Genomic DNA, 16,158 nt, shown 5'->3' with positions numbered 1-16,158 from the left:
TCTAAATATTTTTAAGACGCGGGTTGATAGGTTTTTGATAGGCAAGGGGATTAAGGGTTACGGGGAGAGGGCGGGGATGTGGAACTGAGACACGACAGATCAGCCATGATCTTATTGAATGGCAGGGCAGGCTCGAGGGGCTAGATGGCCTACTCCTGCTCCTATTTCTTATGTTCTTTAAGTTCAAAAGAAGAAAAACAGATTGAAGAAAACACTGAAGACAGAATGGAGATGGCTAGTAAATGTGTATTTTTCGTCAGTATTCACACAGGAAAAAGTCAGCGTAGTCGAGCAGAATACTGTGATACAGGGTTGTAGACTAGACGGGATTGAGGTACATAAGGAGGAGGTGTTAGCAATTCTTGAGTGAGAGAATAGATAAGTCCCCTGGGCCGGATGGGATCTACCTTAGGATTCTCTGGGAGGCTAGGGAAGAGATTGCGCAGCCTTTTGGCTTTGATCTTCATGTCATCATTGGCTACAGGTATAGCGCCGGAAGACTGGAGAATAGCAAATGTTGTCCCCTTGTTCAGGAAGGTGAGTAGAGACCATCCTGGGAATTACAGACCGGTGAGCCTTACTTCTGTTGTGGGCAAAGTTTTGGAAAGAATTATAAGGGATAGGATTTATCATCTAGGGAGAAATAAATTGATTAGGGATAGTCAACATGGTTTTGTTAAGGGTAGGTCGTGCCTCACAAACCTTAGAGTTTTTTGAAAAGGTGACCAAAGAGGTGGATAAGGGTAAGGCAGTCGACTTAGCGTATTTGGATTTTAGTAAAGTGTTTGATAAGGTTCCCCATGGTAGGCTACTGCAGAAAATGCAGATGCATGGGATTGAGGGTGATTTAGCAGTTTGAATCATGCATTGGCTAGCTGATAGAGGGTGGTGGTTGATGGGACATATTCAACCTGGAGTTCAGTTACAAGTGGTGTACCTCAAGGATCTGTTTTGGAGCCACTGCTGTTTGTCATTTTTATAAATGACAAAGATGAGGGTGTAGAAGGATGGGTTAGTAAATTTGCTGATGACACCAAAGTCGGAGGAGTTTACAAGTGAGGATGGATGTTACAGTTTGCAGAGGGACATAGATAAGCTGCAGAGCTGGGCCGAGAGGCGGCAAATGGCGTTTAATATGGAAAAGCGTGAGGTGATTCACTTTGGTAAGTGTAACAGGAGTACAGAATATAGGGCTAATGGAAGGACTCTTAGTAGTGTTGGCGAGCAGAGAGATCTCAGCGTACATATGCATTGCTCCCTGAAAGTTGGCACCCAGGTCGATAAGGTTGTTAAGAAGGCGTACGGTGTTAGCTTTTATTGGTAGAGGGATTGAATTTCAGAGCCGTGAGGTCATGTGGTTTAACCAGGATGTTGCCCGGTATGGCGGGAAGGTCTTATGAGGAAAGGCTGAGGGACTCGAGGTTATTGTCACTAGAGAGAAGGTGGTTACAAGGTGACCTAATTGAGGCATACAGGATGATCAGAGGGTTAGATAAGGTGGACAGTAAGAGCCTTTTTCCTCAGATGGTGATGGCTAACAAGAGGGGACATAGCTTTAAATTAAGGGGTGGTAGTTATAGGACAGATGTCAGAGGTAGGTTCTTTACTCAGAGGGTAGTAAGGGCATGGAATGCCCTGCCTGCAGCAGTTGTGGACTTGCCAACTTTAAGGGCATTCAAATGGTCAGTGGATAGGCATATGGATAACATTGGAATAGTTTAGGTTAGAGGGTCATTAGATTGGTTCCACCGGTCCGTGCAACAGAGGGCCGAAGGGCCTGTACTGCGCTGTAATGTTCTAACAAAGACAGATTCTGGATAAGGCCAGATCTCGGGGAGCCGGTTTGCTGTCATTCCAAGAGCTGCAGCGCACTAACTGATAAAGTTACTGGAATTTTAGATTAGAAAATTTAGAGGCACTGTTGCCATTTAAAGTGAGGTTTAGTTCCGCAAAGAATAATAAAGTGTCATCAGGACTGGTCTAAGTTAGTTCCTGAGTTTCAGAAAAACCTCAATACAAAATGGCAAAACCGTTCTGGCAGTTGTTTCAAGTTTCCCTTTGGGATTTGGGCTTGACAGAAAATGGGAGCAGGAGGCAGCCATTCAGCCCTTCAAGCCTGATCATCCAAATCCATAGCCTGATCCCATCTTGCCCCAAATTTTTTGATCCTCTTTGCCTCAAGTGCTATACCTAATGCCTCTACCATTTGTTATGCCTTAACAAGACATTTCAGGCAAGTTGGATAAAGAAGTCATAGAAAAATATGCTCACGGGGCAAGAGAGAAGAAAACTTGATAATTGGAAAAAATTGGCAACCACCAGTTAATAAACTAGAATAGTTGTTTACAAGCAGATAAATGAACAGAGTACTTTCACGTTATTAATACTTTCAGCTCTAGGATCTACTCTGGCTGCAAAAGCCCATGCCCTGCACCAAGATCCCCAAGCTCATTCCCCACTGGGTGTGAGGTCCTATGTTCTCCCTTTAAAGGGGCCAACTAATACAAAACTGGTAAAGATCAAGCTGACCAGATTAGATCTAGTAGATCAAATGGGCTATTTTTGATAAGTAATATAACACCTTTAAATGGAAAGAGTACAAGCAGTTTGAAATGTGTTCAAGCAATATGATGTTTAATGATAGACATATACTTTCTAAAAATAGGTAAACTTCAATATGGTGCACAGAAGAATTATAAAAAACCAAACTAATTAAGACAAAGATCAAAAGCTTGATCAAAGGAAGTGTTAGATGGGCATTTTAAAAAAGTCAGAATTCTGGCCCTCAACAGCTGATGCCACATCCATCTATCAGGAAAGGGTCAAAAATCAAGATGCTCCAGAAGCCAGAATTAGTGCAGCCAGATTGTTCGGAACATCGTGGGTCTGGCGGAGACGGAGTGGGGGGGGTATCGGTGGTGGAAACAGGGCAATGCAGGATTAGAAAAAAAATTGTAAGTGGACTGACAAAAGAGTGCATTCCAGGGCTAAAACACTCAAGTCTGACAGTATTCATGGAGAAAAACAAAATTCATGTTTCAAGTCTATGCGAATTCATGAGAATTGGAGTTCCGAAGCATTAACTGTTTTTCTCTCTCCACAGATGCTGCCTGTTTTAAGAGTATTTTCAGCATTTTCTGTTTTAATGTTAGCGTCTTCAGCACTTTGCTCTTACGCTAGAGTCAATTCGTAGGGATTGCCAAGTGGCCCAATTTGTACTGTTTCTGAACCCACCTGGAAGTGTTGCAGAGTGCGTATAAAATATACTGCTTTGGTAAGCTTCTTCTGAAGCTGGTTCAAAAGACAACGGAGGCATGGTTGGTAGAAGATCAAGGACCTAAAAAATGCAATATATCCCCATTAATTGAATTATAAGACCAGTTTTTTGATGCACTGGGATCAGAGTAAATGATATTTACACAATGATGCACTTTGAGCCAGTTGAAGACAATATGTTTATAAATTGGTAGGCTTGAAAATCACTACAGCCAGGACAAGATTACAAATTGGCAAATAGTCTTCAATTCACAGTTCATATTTCTTGTCCTAATATTTTATTTTACTCAAGTTTATCCTACATAGTTTAACAGGCTTAAAAAACAGTTAAATTTTGGGGAAGAACATTCAATTTGGACAATTAAGCAAACATCATTTCTGACTGACTGTTATAGAAAAGACTACCTAGTTTAATTGAAAGTCCATTTCAGCACGTTCCTCTAATACAACAATTTGTTTAGTCTTGTATTAGCATTGAATCTTACAGCAAAGACAGCCATTTGTCTTATCACATATGCATTGTTCTTTGAAAGCTATCCAATTTAGGACATCACCCCAGCTCTTACCCACAACTCTACAAATTACTCCTCTTCAATTGCATATTTAACTGCATTCTGTATCTCTTAATATCTTTCTTCACTGAGAATATCTAGGAGATTATTCAAAATAATCACCCTTTGAGCAAAAGGCAACATATTTCAAAAATGTCTCATCTGATCTTAACATGAGTCTAAGTGTTAGCGTTAAAGTTTTTACACGTTTGTAATGACGCTGCTTGTACAATTTCTCTTTAGGTTACTGAATTTGAATTTCATTCTTTTCTCACATCAACGCTATACACTTTTTCTGTATTGTTGAATCAAAACATAAAATCAATTGTGTTTGGAAATTGAAAGAAGTTTCAATATCACTGAAATGAAGAAGCTTTCCTAATTTATTACTTACAGGATATTTTCTCCTCACTGGGGAATAACCAGTTGTACTGGAGTACTGTTCCCATTTTTTATCCCATGCGCTTTCCATTTTGACTATTGATGCTTTCACAGAAGGAAAAACTTCTTGTGTTATCTTTTGGCTGTAAAAAAATTGTTTCATTACAACTGAAGTACAGCAGCTGAGTATTACTAGAAACAACATTCATATTTATGACCCAAGGATGCTTACAAATTAGGAAGTAATTTCAATGAATTTGATCATATATCAGCCATATGAAATAACAGAATTCCTTAACTGGTGGCTGCCATTCCAGTCCCAAAGTACACTTCTTGCTGACTATTGAATAAAAGCAATGTTTTCAAAAAGCACAAGCAATTTGTAAAAATGTTAAAATTTAATAGCAAAGAAATTATTTAACACCAAAATTAGAATTTCAGTCTTAATGACGTCAGTGCTGGTGAATATTTATTTTTCGTGAGCAGGACATGGAGTGGGCACATTGAAAAGTATCAAATATGACAGGAGATTCCTCAGTTGAGGAAAAAGAAAGTCATTGTGTTATAGCTCTGAAGTGCTGGTATGGAAGGTTACAATGGAGATGGCAGCACGGTGGCTAGCACAGCTGTCTCAGCTCCAGGAACCTGGGTTTGATTCCTGGCTTGGGTCACTATCTGTTTGCACATTCTCCCTACATCTGTGTGGGTTTCCTCCAGGTGCTTTGGTTTCCTCCCACAGTCCAAAGACATGTGGGTTAGGTACATTGGCCATGCTAAGTTGCTCCTTAGTGTCCTGTGATGGACAGGTTACCAGGATTAGCGGAGTAAATACATGGGACTGTGCGAGTAGGGCCTGGTGGGATTGTCGTCAATGCAGACTCGATGGTCCGAACAGGCTCCTTCTGCACTGTAGGGATTCTGAGATCAGAACAGATGTAAAGACTGAAAACAAGGAAAATGGAATGCAGTCCCTCCTGGAATTGTAGTTCAAGTTAATGGAAAGGATCCTGAGGGATAGGATTTATGACCATTTGGAAAGATGGGATAGTCAGCACTCGAGAGAGAGGTAAGTCTTGCCTCTCAAATTTGATGGAATTCTTTGAGGAGTTGACTAAGTGTTTAGACGAAGGTAGAGCAGTTGATGTCGTATACATGGATTTTAGTAAGGTGTTTGATAAGGTTCCCCATGGTAGGCTCAAGAAAGTAAGGAGGTGTGGGATAGAAGGAAATTTGGCCAATTGCATCAGTAACTGGCTGTATCATAGAAGACAGAAGGTGGTGGTGGATGGAAAATTTTCAGACAGGAGACCAGTTACCAGCAGTGTACCACAGGGATCAGTGCTGGGTCCTCTGCTTTTGTGATTTTTATCAATGACTTGGAAGAGGGGGCTGAAGGGTGGGTTAAGTAAATTTGCTGATGACATCAAGATTGGCAGAGTAGTGGATGAGGTGAAGGGCTCTTGTAGGCTGCAAACAGACATCGATAGGATGCAGAGCTGGGCTGAAAAGTGGCAGATGGAGTTTAACCCTGATAAGCGTGAGGTGATTCATTTTGGTAGGACAAACTTGAATGCGGATTACAGGATCAACGGCAGGGTTCTGAGGAATGTGGAGGAACAAGAGATCTTGGGGTTCATATCCACAGATCTCTGAAGGTTACCAGTCAAGCGGCTAGAGCCAGGAAGGCAGCTTAGAGCACGTTAGCATTTGTTAACAGGGGGTTTGAATTTAAGAGTCATGGGGTTATGCTGCAACTATACAGGACCTCGGTGAAACTATATTTGGAATACTGTGTACAGTTCTGGTCACATCACTATAAGGAGGACGTGGAAGCATTGGAGTGAGTGCAGAGGAGATTTACCAGGATGCTGCCTGGTTTGCACGGTACGTCTTATGAGACAAGGTTGAGGGAGCTGAGGCTTTTTTCTTTAGAGGGGAGGAGGATGAGGGGTGACCTAGAGATTTATAAGATGAAGGGAACAGAGAGTGGACGTGCAGAGACTATTTCCTTGTGTGGATGTAGCTGTTACTAGGGGGCATAACTATAAGGTTCGGGGTGGGAGATATAGGAGGTGTCCAAGGTAGGTTCTCTACTCAGTGGTTGGGGTGTGGAATAGATTGCCTGCTGTGATAGTGGACACTTTCAGAACTTTCAAGCAGTTATTGGACAGGCACATGGATCACACCAGAAAGATAGGGAGTGGGATTGCTTGATCTTGGGTTCAGACATAGCTTGGCACAACAGATGGTTGAACGGCCCATACTGTTCTATGTTCTAAGCTGTGGAAGTCAGTAGGCTTCTAGTGAATATTCAAAGTCTTTATTTATTAACGTCATAAATCAGATTACATTAATACTGCAATGAAGTTACTGTGAAAATTCCCTAGTCGCCACACTCCGGCATCTGTTCAGGTACTCAGGAGGAAGAATTTAGCATGGCCAATGCACCTAACCAGCATGTCTTTCAGACCGTGGGAGGAAACTGGAGGAATCCCATGCAGACATGGGGAGAACATGCAAACGCTGCAGAGTGACCCAAGGCCAGGAAATGAACCTGGGTCCCTAGTCCCAAGGCAGCAGGGCTAGCCACCACACCACTAAAGGCAAGGGAAAAGAGTCAGAACTACTTGAAGATGAAAGAAGCATGAAAGTTGATGAAATCTTTCATATCTATGAAAGAGCAGGAGACAGTCATCAATGGACCAGAAAAGAGAGGGGCAAGGGATTGACCCTCCCTTCACCATAGTAAGACCAAATGACTAACGTTCCAGAGTATCTAACAAAAAGACGACCATATCAAGTACCCAAAGCAACCCCTTTTATTTTGGGGAAGTGAACCAAGCTAAAAAAGTGTCAAATATTGGAATAAATTCAGCCAAAGAACTGTGGTGGATGGAAACTGCTTGCACCTTCTTTTAAGCAGAGAACCCTCAAGCCATCCTAGTGAAGAATTTAAATGAGAAATTACTGATTTGGAGGATTTCAGTACCCATTAAATCAGGATAAAGTTGACATCTGAAGGAGGAACAGAAAAATGGGGAAAGTGAGTTTATAAAAAATATTAAGTCCTCTTATCTAAATTCACAGACATGTTTCCACATAAAACAACTGGAATCATTGGGTGTCACCTTTTAAAATTCTGCCCAACAACCTGGAATCTTTATGCAATGGGTGGCATGGTGACAGTGGTTAGCACTGCTGCTTCACAGTCCAGGGATCCAGGTTGGGTCACTGTGTGGAGCTTGCAGACTTTCCCAGTGTCTGCATGGGCTTCCTCCAGGTGCTCCAGTTCCAGCCTACAGTCTGAAAGACGTGCTGGTTAGGTGCAATGACCTGAACAGACACCGGAATGTGGCGATTAGGGGAATTTCACAGCAACTTCATTGCCTTGCTAATGTAAGCCTTACTGGTGATTAATGAACTTTAAACTCAATGGAAAACTTCATGAACAAGCATAATATTTGAAATATGAAGTGCGCTGACCAGATCAGATTCATCCTCAATCTTAATTAACTGTCTTGGGGCTTTTAATGTCACATCTGAGGAATGGGTGTCCATGATTTTAATACTAGATGATGTTCATGATTTAAAACTATGTTTGTTAAATTGTATTGTTTTTAATAACTCTAAGAGTGCTATAGCAGTTGGAGACTATGAAATTATGGATGGGGACCAAATGATTTCACTTTGCTAATGAAAACAGAAGGAAATAATTAATTTTCACTTTCACAAGCACATGCTTTTCAGATTAACCTCGAATTTTCTCCTGCACGTTTTACTCCAAACAATAATTTATTCACACCTACATAAGGCACTCTATTCCTCCTGTTCCCTATCTTTCACTTTAGCTCGCCCAATAAAGACTTTTTTTGTTACTGGCCATTTTTCTGTTGCTTGTTTTATGCCTTTACACAATGGCTACCTACCTTTAATTTTATAATTAAAACTGAAACAGTTAACTATAATGTCAGTTCATTCCCAATTATCCTCAAATAGTTTGTTCAGGTTTATTAAATGCTCGTTTTATCTTCCATTTCCAACAGGTAAAACAGTTAATGGACTGATGCTATCCACTTGCATTTGACGTTAGGGTAAGCTAAACATTTTTTCCCCCCCCACATTGCATCTAAAGGTTAGGGTCGATAATCGGTTACATTTATCAATTTTCAGTGGGGCACTATGTATTTCACCTCATGAAGTAGCACCTTGTCCATCAGTAAAAAATAACCCAACCCCATTGATCAAATCATGCATTTACCCTTTTTCCTCCATTTCAATCAGTTCACTTTTGAGGAACTTTGCCAGTTTTTCCAAGGTAAGATGTTGTTGTTCCAGGTCTGCTGGTCCCACTTGTTTGTGCTGGTCACCATGTAGTCTGAGACACCAGTTACATAGCTGGATTACTGCTGCAAGATTCAGTTCACCAGCTTTGTACAGGTCACCAATCTGCAAATAAACACTGGATGTTAGGAAAGGATTTCAATTAGTGAAGACTGTCATGTTTGGAGTTTTTTTTTAAAATAACTAAAATTTGATAGGGAGGCAGAGATACTCCAGACAGCACTGATTGGGTCACGACACCACAAGAAAGCAGAAGTCCCAACATCAAGTGCACATCTTGGTCTCAATGACTGAGATGGGGGCAATTTAAATGAGGAATTACTGACTGGGATTTCAGTACCCATTTAACTAGGATGAAGTTGATATCATTGAGAGAAACAGAGAAAAAGGGAAGTTTATAAAGAATATTAAGTTCTCTTATCTAAATTCACAAGCATGTTGTTTCCATTTAAAACAACAAGAATTATTGAGTGCCACCTTTTAAAATTCTGTCCAATAATCTGGAATCTTTATGCAATGGCAAACTTCATGAACGAGCACAACATTTGAAATAATGGGAAACGTGTACTGACCTGAGCAGCTTCATCCTCAATCTTAATTATTAATTGCCTTGGGACTTTGAATGTCACATCTGTTCCATCAAGAGTGTAAAGATCCACCCTCCCTTCCACTAACGAATCAATTACTTCCTTCTCCTTTTCCAATTTTGACAAAGTGTCTATTACGATATTCCACATCTCACGGAGCTGAACGAAAGATGTGTGCAAAGCAACAAATTAAATAAAGTCTCAGTGCTCGTTAATTCAACATTACCCAAAATAAATCTTTCCTTGCACAATGTGTCAATTAGGTGGCCACGAATGTGGCTTGTCATTCAACATCTCAAAAACTATTGGGTCACATTACATCGCTGATTGTGGGAGTTTGCCATGTACAAATTGGCTGCCGCATTTCCTACATCAGAATACTGTTGGTCGTTAAGTACTTTGGTGTGTGATTTGGAGGGGAACCTGCAGCTAGGTGATGTTCTCATGTATCTATCCTTCTATAGATAGCAGAGGTCACACATTTGGAATGTGTCCATTTCTGATGATTCACCAGTCACCCATCACATAAAGGGACAGGATAGCCCCGCACTAGCAATAGTATTAGTCATCACTTTTCAAAAAAGCAGAACATTCTGCAAACCTATTTTATGAAAAGGCAAGAACAAAACAAGCACACTGCTGCACATAGGAAAAAAGGTAAATTGTACTCATTGTAAGATAATTTAAATTCTACTCATTATAAGCAGAGGATAATTCACTTGCCAATTAAAGCCAGAGTTGAATAAAGCGAAAAGTACTATCAAGGATCGTGGTACTGAAAAGATATCAAAGATTTGCTGTTGAAAATTTTGTACAAACCTCTTCCTGTTTCTGAATATGCGCTTCGGCGAAGTCACAAGCCTCTCTAGCAAAAGAAGTCAAATTGAATTTATTTAGCCGAGGTCTGCTAAGCACACAACTTATCACAAATAAGAAAACAAACAAGTAATGAGGATACAGCAAAACATGTCACATCATCCTTTTCAGTCTACTCAAACAAGTGGAAGTATTTGAGACATTAACAATATATTAAAACCGAATGCTGCCATTTTATAAGCACAGTAAACAGCCAATCTATTGTAAGCACTTTCCATCCTGTGCTACTACAATTACTCAAAACACCACAAATACCTTGACTGCTGAAAATTTAATCCTACACAACACTTCAACTGTCGATATTCTGTATCAGTCCCCTTCAATTCACTTTTAGGTACTATTAATACTTTTGTAGCCATTTATCCTTAAACGCTGTACAACTTCTAGTTCAGTTGGGATATTAGGCAATAACAAACTGGACAATGATCATAACTTGCCCGGATAGGGCACGAGGAGGATATGTACCATCAGCTGCCATAAAGCAGCACAGTTTAACAGTCTGATCAGTTTTCAAACGACTAACCTTGAAAAACCCATTTACGATATGTTGCAGGTTCACGATTTTGGCATTGCTGGAAAAGGATGTTTTGTCATACTTTTCAACTTGTAGTTGTTTGGACAATCACAAGAACAACTGTATATGAGACCCAATATGTGTCTTTGTGATTGCCACCTGATGAGGGCAACACAACAAGCTTGGATAGTGTCTTTTTCTCAGTAATACTCAAGCTCTATATTATCAAACGACTACTAAAAGCATCTTACTTTTCCAGGTGACTCTTTAATTCTGCATATTGTTTCTTCAAGGCTGAATTTTCTTTAACCAATAATCTAGAGGCAAATCAAAAGTAATCATTCATTGGTTAAAAATGTTGATTTTATTACAAATAAACAATTTAGTCAATATTGTAAGAATTAGCAGGAACAGGCCATTCAGACTCAAGTCTGCTCTGCTATTCAAGATTATGGCTGATTGGATTGTGGCCTTAACTCTTTCTCCCCATACTCTTGACTCCTGTTAATCATGTACCACTAAAAAAAATACAGCTTACATTTATCTGACATTTTAAACGTAGCAAAGTAATTCAAGATGCTTCATACAAGCAGAATAAAAAACAAAAAATGTTGAATTGGAAGTAGTGGGAAATTGGGCACCATTTCAGCTCATCAATTACAAGAGGATAATACACTGACAACATCCCAAAGTCGGGATTGTAAACCTTTTTCCGCATGCAGTTCATGAGCATCATGCGTTTTGAGCGTTGGAAAAGGTTTATCAGGCAATGCCTTATTTTGGATAAATTTCATGAATTAGAAATCTCCATTTCTTTTGGGAACAGTGAAAATGGCCAGCACACAATGTACTCTGGATGGGGTAAATCACTGCCAATCACCAAGGGTGGCTTGGAGATGCCAGTAATGACGAAGCCCCAAAGGGCATACCTGCCAAACTAGGCCTGAGACAGGTAGTGTAGGTGAACATTAACAGATGTGCATTTTGGGGCTTAAGGAAATGGGTAACACCTACATGAGTGGATTGCACTTAGCCAGTCCCACTGTCTTTCCCATTGATGACAACTGGAGGTATGATTGTCTGTAATAATCTGCAGCTGCTGCATGTTTCAATAAGCTTTGCAGTTCTCCACATCAACCATCTCCTGAACTACATTATTGATATAGTTTTTTTGCGCATTTGAAAAAAAGGGGGTAGGTAGCAAAGGATCCGGGTTCAAATCCCACCATGTCAACTGTTGAAATCTGAAATCAATAAAAATCTCAAATGAACGGTCTAATGAAACCACTGTTGACTATATAAAAACCCATCTAGTTCACTAATGTGCTTTTGGGAAGGAAATCTGCCATCCCTGCCCAGTCTGGCCCATATGCAATTCCAAGTCAACAGCAATGTAGTTGGCTCTTAAATGCCCTCTGAAATTGCCAGCAAGCCACTCAAGCCAATTAGGGATAGGCAACAAATGCTGGCCCAGCCAGCAATGCCCATATCCCATGAACAAATAAAAACATGCTACCCTCACTTGATTTGGCCTTCAAACAAATACAAACAGGATGTGGCCATTGCCAAACAAAAACAGCTATGTGGGGCAACAGGTGCAAATTGGGTGAGTATCATGAACCAGTTATCCATCCAACTACAAAGTAAGATGGGGCTAAATGCATCAGAAGGAACTACCTCTGACACACTCAGTACAGTCTATACCACTACAACAATGGGATGAGCAACAAATGTTGGCCTCACCAGCAACAACTTAAAAGAATAAAACAAATTCATAAATTTGATATGGACTGTAGTACACGTTCCACCAAGAGTTGGGAACTCTATGTTAATTTAATGATGTTTACACGTAAATGTTCTTTGCGCCCAACATGAACATGCATTCTTCTGAAACATCTGCAATTTTACTTTATTACATTTACAAATCCAAATGCTTCCCACGTTTACCCAGAACAATTTTTTTCACATCTAATGTAAGGGGGGGGGGGGGGGGGGCGCGTAGCGAATTAGGCAAATAAACACAATCATAGATTTAGGAACACTAACTTTAGAATGAATGATTTTGGATTATGGGAACGCAAGCTGTTACCATAGAAGACAGCCCTGCATAATTAACAAATATTTCTCATTTAAAATATACATTTTGAATTTACAAGCCGGATGTGTTTTGCTTTTGGTTATGTCGTGAAACTTCATTCATTGACAAAATACAGGGAGGGGGAAGGGACAATAGTTCCACTGAAAGCAATAATGCTATCAGCAGTGGTCAGGAACAAGATGGCTACCAATGCTAGCCTTATGAATAGAACATAGAACATTAGAACATAGAACATTACAGCGCAGAACAGGCCCTTCGGCCCACGATGTTGCGCCGACCAGTTACAAAAACAATGACCCACTAGCCTATACCAATCCCTTTTCGTCCATAAACCTATCCAGAGATCTCTTAAACGCCCCCAAACTAGACGCATTTACAACTGCAGCAGGCAGGGCATTCCAATCCTTCACCACCCGCTGGGTAAAGAACCTACCCCTGACATCCGTCCTGTAGCTACCCCCCCTTAATTTAAAGCCATGCCCCCTCGTGCTAGCTTTCTCCATCCGAGGAAAAAGGCTATCACTATCCACCCTATCTAAACCTCTAATCATCTTATATGTTTCAATAAGATCCCCTCTTAGCCGCCTTCTTTCCAACGAAAACAACCCTAAATCCCTCAGTCTCTCCTCATAGGACCTCCCCACCATACCAGGCACCATCCTAGTAAACCTCCTCTGCACCCTCTCCAACGCCTCCACATCCTTCTTGTAATGCGGGGACCAGAACTGCACACAGTACTCCAAGTGCGGCCGCACTAGAGTAGTGTACAGTTGCAACATTACACTGCGACTCCTAAATTCAATCCCCCTACCAATAAACGCCAAGACACCGTACGCCTTCTTAACAACCTTATCTACTTGATTCCCAACTTTCAGGGATCTATGTACACACACACACCTAGATCCCTCTGTTCATCCACACTATTCAAAGTCCTCCCGTTAGCCCTATACTCGACACATCTGTTGCTCCTACCAAAGTGAATTACCTCACACTTCTCCGCATTAAATTCCATCCGCCACCTCTCGGCCCAGCTCTGCAACCTATCTAAGTCTCCCTGCAGACTATGACACCCTTCCTCACAATCTACCACACCTCCAATTTTGGTGTCATCAGCAAATTTACTAATCCACCCAACTATACCCTCATCCAGATCATTAATAAAAATTACAAACAACAGTGGCCCCAAAACAGATCCGAGGCACACCACTCGTAACTGTACTCCATGATGAATATTTACCATCCACCACCACCCTCTGTCTCCTATCTGATAGCCAATTCCTGATCCAACTTCCTAGATTACCCACAATCCCATACATCTGCATTTTCTGCAGAAGCCTACCATGGTGAACCTTATCGAACGCCTTACTAAAATCCATGTATACCACGTCAACTGCCTTACCCCCATCCACCTCTTTGGTCACCTTCTCAAAAAACTCAATAAGGTTAGTAAGGCACGACCTACCCGCTACAAAACCATGTTGACTATTTCTAATCAATTCATTACACTCCAAATAACTATAAATCCTATCCCTAATAATTTTTTCTAAAACCTTGCCCACAACAGAAGTAAGACTCACCGGTCTATAATTCCCGGCAAAGTCTCTGTTCCCCTTCTTAAACAATGGGACAACATTCGCTATCCTCCAATCCTCCGGGACTACACCAGAGACCAATGACGACCTGAAGATCTGAGCCAGAGGCTCTGCAATCACCTCTCTAGCCTCCCAGAGAATCCTAGGGTAGATCCCATCCGGACCAGGGGACTTATCTATTTTCAGCCCCTCAAGAATTTCCAGCACATCCTCTTTATCAACCGTAATACTGGGGTCATACAACTCATAACGCAAGTGGTGAGTAGACATGAAGAATTCCTCAGGGTCAGACAAGTGGGAATCGTTCTCCCATTTCACTGTCCGGAGTCCCATACTGCTGGCAACAGAAGGGAGATAACATCCATAATTTAACAAATGGAATCCCTTCGGGTTGTGATGTGTATTGGTTTTGGCTGGAGTTGGTGACAGGATGATTATTGATTGATTTGTATTAATGTTTATTGGATAATGCCCACCGAAAAGGTGGGCAATATGATTTTGGGAATGTATAATTACCTGCACAGGGGCAGTCTTCAGACTGATTTCAGGTTGCCCACATTCTGTTGGGTGTAGGGCTTCCTCATTCTCCCATTCAATCGTTTGGTTAAGTAAAGTCATGTCTTCAGCATCAGTACACTGCATTGAGAGTCTCTAATAGTTTTAGTAGCTATACATAACCTCAAGGGGAAGCCCCCATCTACATCAAGACTGGAAGGCAACTTCAGTGTGGAAGGGGAGAATTCTAATTTATCCTGAAGCCTTGTAAATATGAATACAAGACTTGGCATATTATAAAATTCAGACAACCAAAAATACTTACGATTCCCTTCTTTTATATTCTCCAACAACAAAAGCTTCCTTTTGAATTCCTTCCAAAAAACAGTTGGCTGCAATGCAACTTTTCATTGCACTTAAATGGGAATCTTGTGGTTTTCCTCGGAATGACATGGTTTTCCACGTACCTTTTTTAAGCAATGCAGGAAAAGTTTAAAAATATCATAGCAATTCATTAAATGCCAGAGTTTGTCAGTAAAACTGACAAAAGTAGAAATATTCCACACATGCACAGTAAATTCCTTTAAAATAGATGAGATATTTGCCAAACTTCAACAATACATAAATTTTAATAAAAATACACTACATTAGAATTTTCAAATACAGACTGCAGTGAAGTTCATAGTTCAGGGGTTCCAAGGTTTGCAGTTTTGAACTGTCTCTCCCAGAGCTGTCAATGCCCACAAACACGTTTAAGGCCATGACACAAATTTTTAGTCATAGACATTCAAGGGATGTGGGAGGAGTGAACAGGGAAGCAGAGCAAGGCAGATCAGCCGTGACTGGGTTGAATAGTGGAGCAAACTCGAGGCCACGTGGTCCAGTCTTAACAAATACCATTGCTTTAAAAGCAGAACTTAGCAGAAACACAAAACTTTAAAAAATTAGCAGCAATTTTTTTTCTTTGCCATCAGATAGCATTTTAAGAAATGCACACAAAACCCCACCATAGGACTTAAAAAAGGGCATCACACAGCATATATTGAATTGAAAAGGAAGGAAAATTGCTGTAACGTGAGAAAGGAATGGAGTGGATCTAACCAGATTGTTCTCAAGTTCTGCACTAGCTCTTTCGCATTTAATTCTATGACCATAGTAATGTTGTTTTAAAATTTAATTATGCAAGAATGTTCCTCACAACAATCAGGAAAAATTACAATTCAGTAGTGCAAATAAAGTTATTACAAAGACCATTTTAAGAGAATGAGGAACTTACTGGCAGCTTCATTAAACTTATGCACGAGCACGAATTTTGTAAAATGATACATCAGGTTAGCAAATTTAGGGCCACCTGGAGACAGGAATAACGATGCTGTAACTCGAGGAAATTCTTTTCCAACTTCATCCTTGAAGATAGATATATAATCTCATTTCAAACGTTAACTTC

The 16,158-nt window shown here is 40.6% G+C and overlaps 1 protein-coding gene and 1 long non-coding RNA gene across 2 annotated transcripts in view; one reads left to right on the top strand and one right to left on the bottom strand.

Annotated features, from left to right (window-relative positions):
• Positions 1-10,764, top strand: part of LOC145338900 (uncharacterized) — a 46,337-nt gene extending 35,573 nt beyond the window's left edge. Inside the window, exons 3-4 of the long non-coding RNA XR_013885923.1 lie at positions 8,252-8,299; positions 10,566-10,764. This is a non-coding gene — a long non-coding RNA (uncharacterized LOC145338900). The remainder of the gene's footprint in view (positions 1-8,251; positions 8,300-10,565) is intronic.
• haus6 (HAUS augmin-like complex, subunit 6) overlaps positions 1-16,158 on the bottom strand; it is a 54,190-nt gene that overhangs the window by 32,687 nt on the left and 5,345 nt on the right. Inside the window, exons 4-11 of the mRNA XM_080183296.1 lie at positions 15,988-16,117; positions 15,037-15,178; positions 10,778-10,843; positions 9,956-10,001; positions 9,122-9,295; positions 8,467-8,654; positions 4,222-4,351; positions 3,235-3,337 (exon numbers count right to left, since the gene is read on the bottom strand). Coding sequence (XP_080039422.1) covers positions 3,235-3,337; positions 4,222-4,351; positions 8,467-8,654; positions 9,122-9,295; positions 9,956-10,001; positions 10,778-10,843; positions 15,037-15,178; positions 15,988-16,117 — 979 coding nt within the window. The remainder of the gene's footprint in view (positions 1-3,234; positions 3,338-4,221; positions 4,352-8,466; positions 8,655-9,121; positions 9,296-9,955; positions 10,002-10,777; positions 10,844-15,036; positions 15,179-15,987; positions 16,118-16,158) is intronic.

The sequence above is a fragment of the Carcharhinus amblyrhynchos genome, unplaced genomic scaffold (assembly GCF_965287045.1).
Source record: "Carcharhinus amblyrhynchos unplaced genomic scaffold, sCarAmb.v2.hapA chromosome_224, whole genome shotgun sequence".
Classification (NCBI taxonomy): Eukaryota; Metazoa; Chordata; class Chondrichthyes; order Carcharhiniformes; family Carcharhinidae; genus Carcharhinus; species Carcharhinus amblyrhynchos.
Note: the sequence above shows the minus strand (reverse complement) of the source record. Positions and strands in the feature narration are given on the sequence as shown.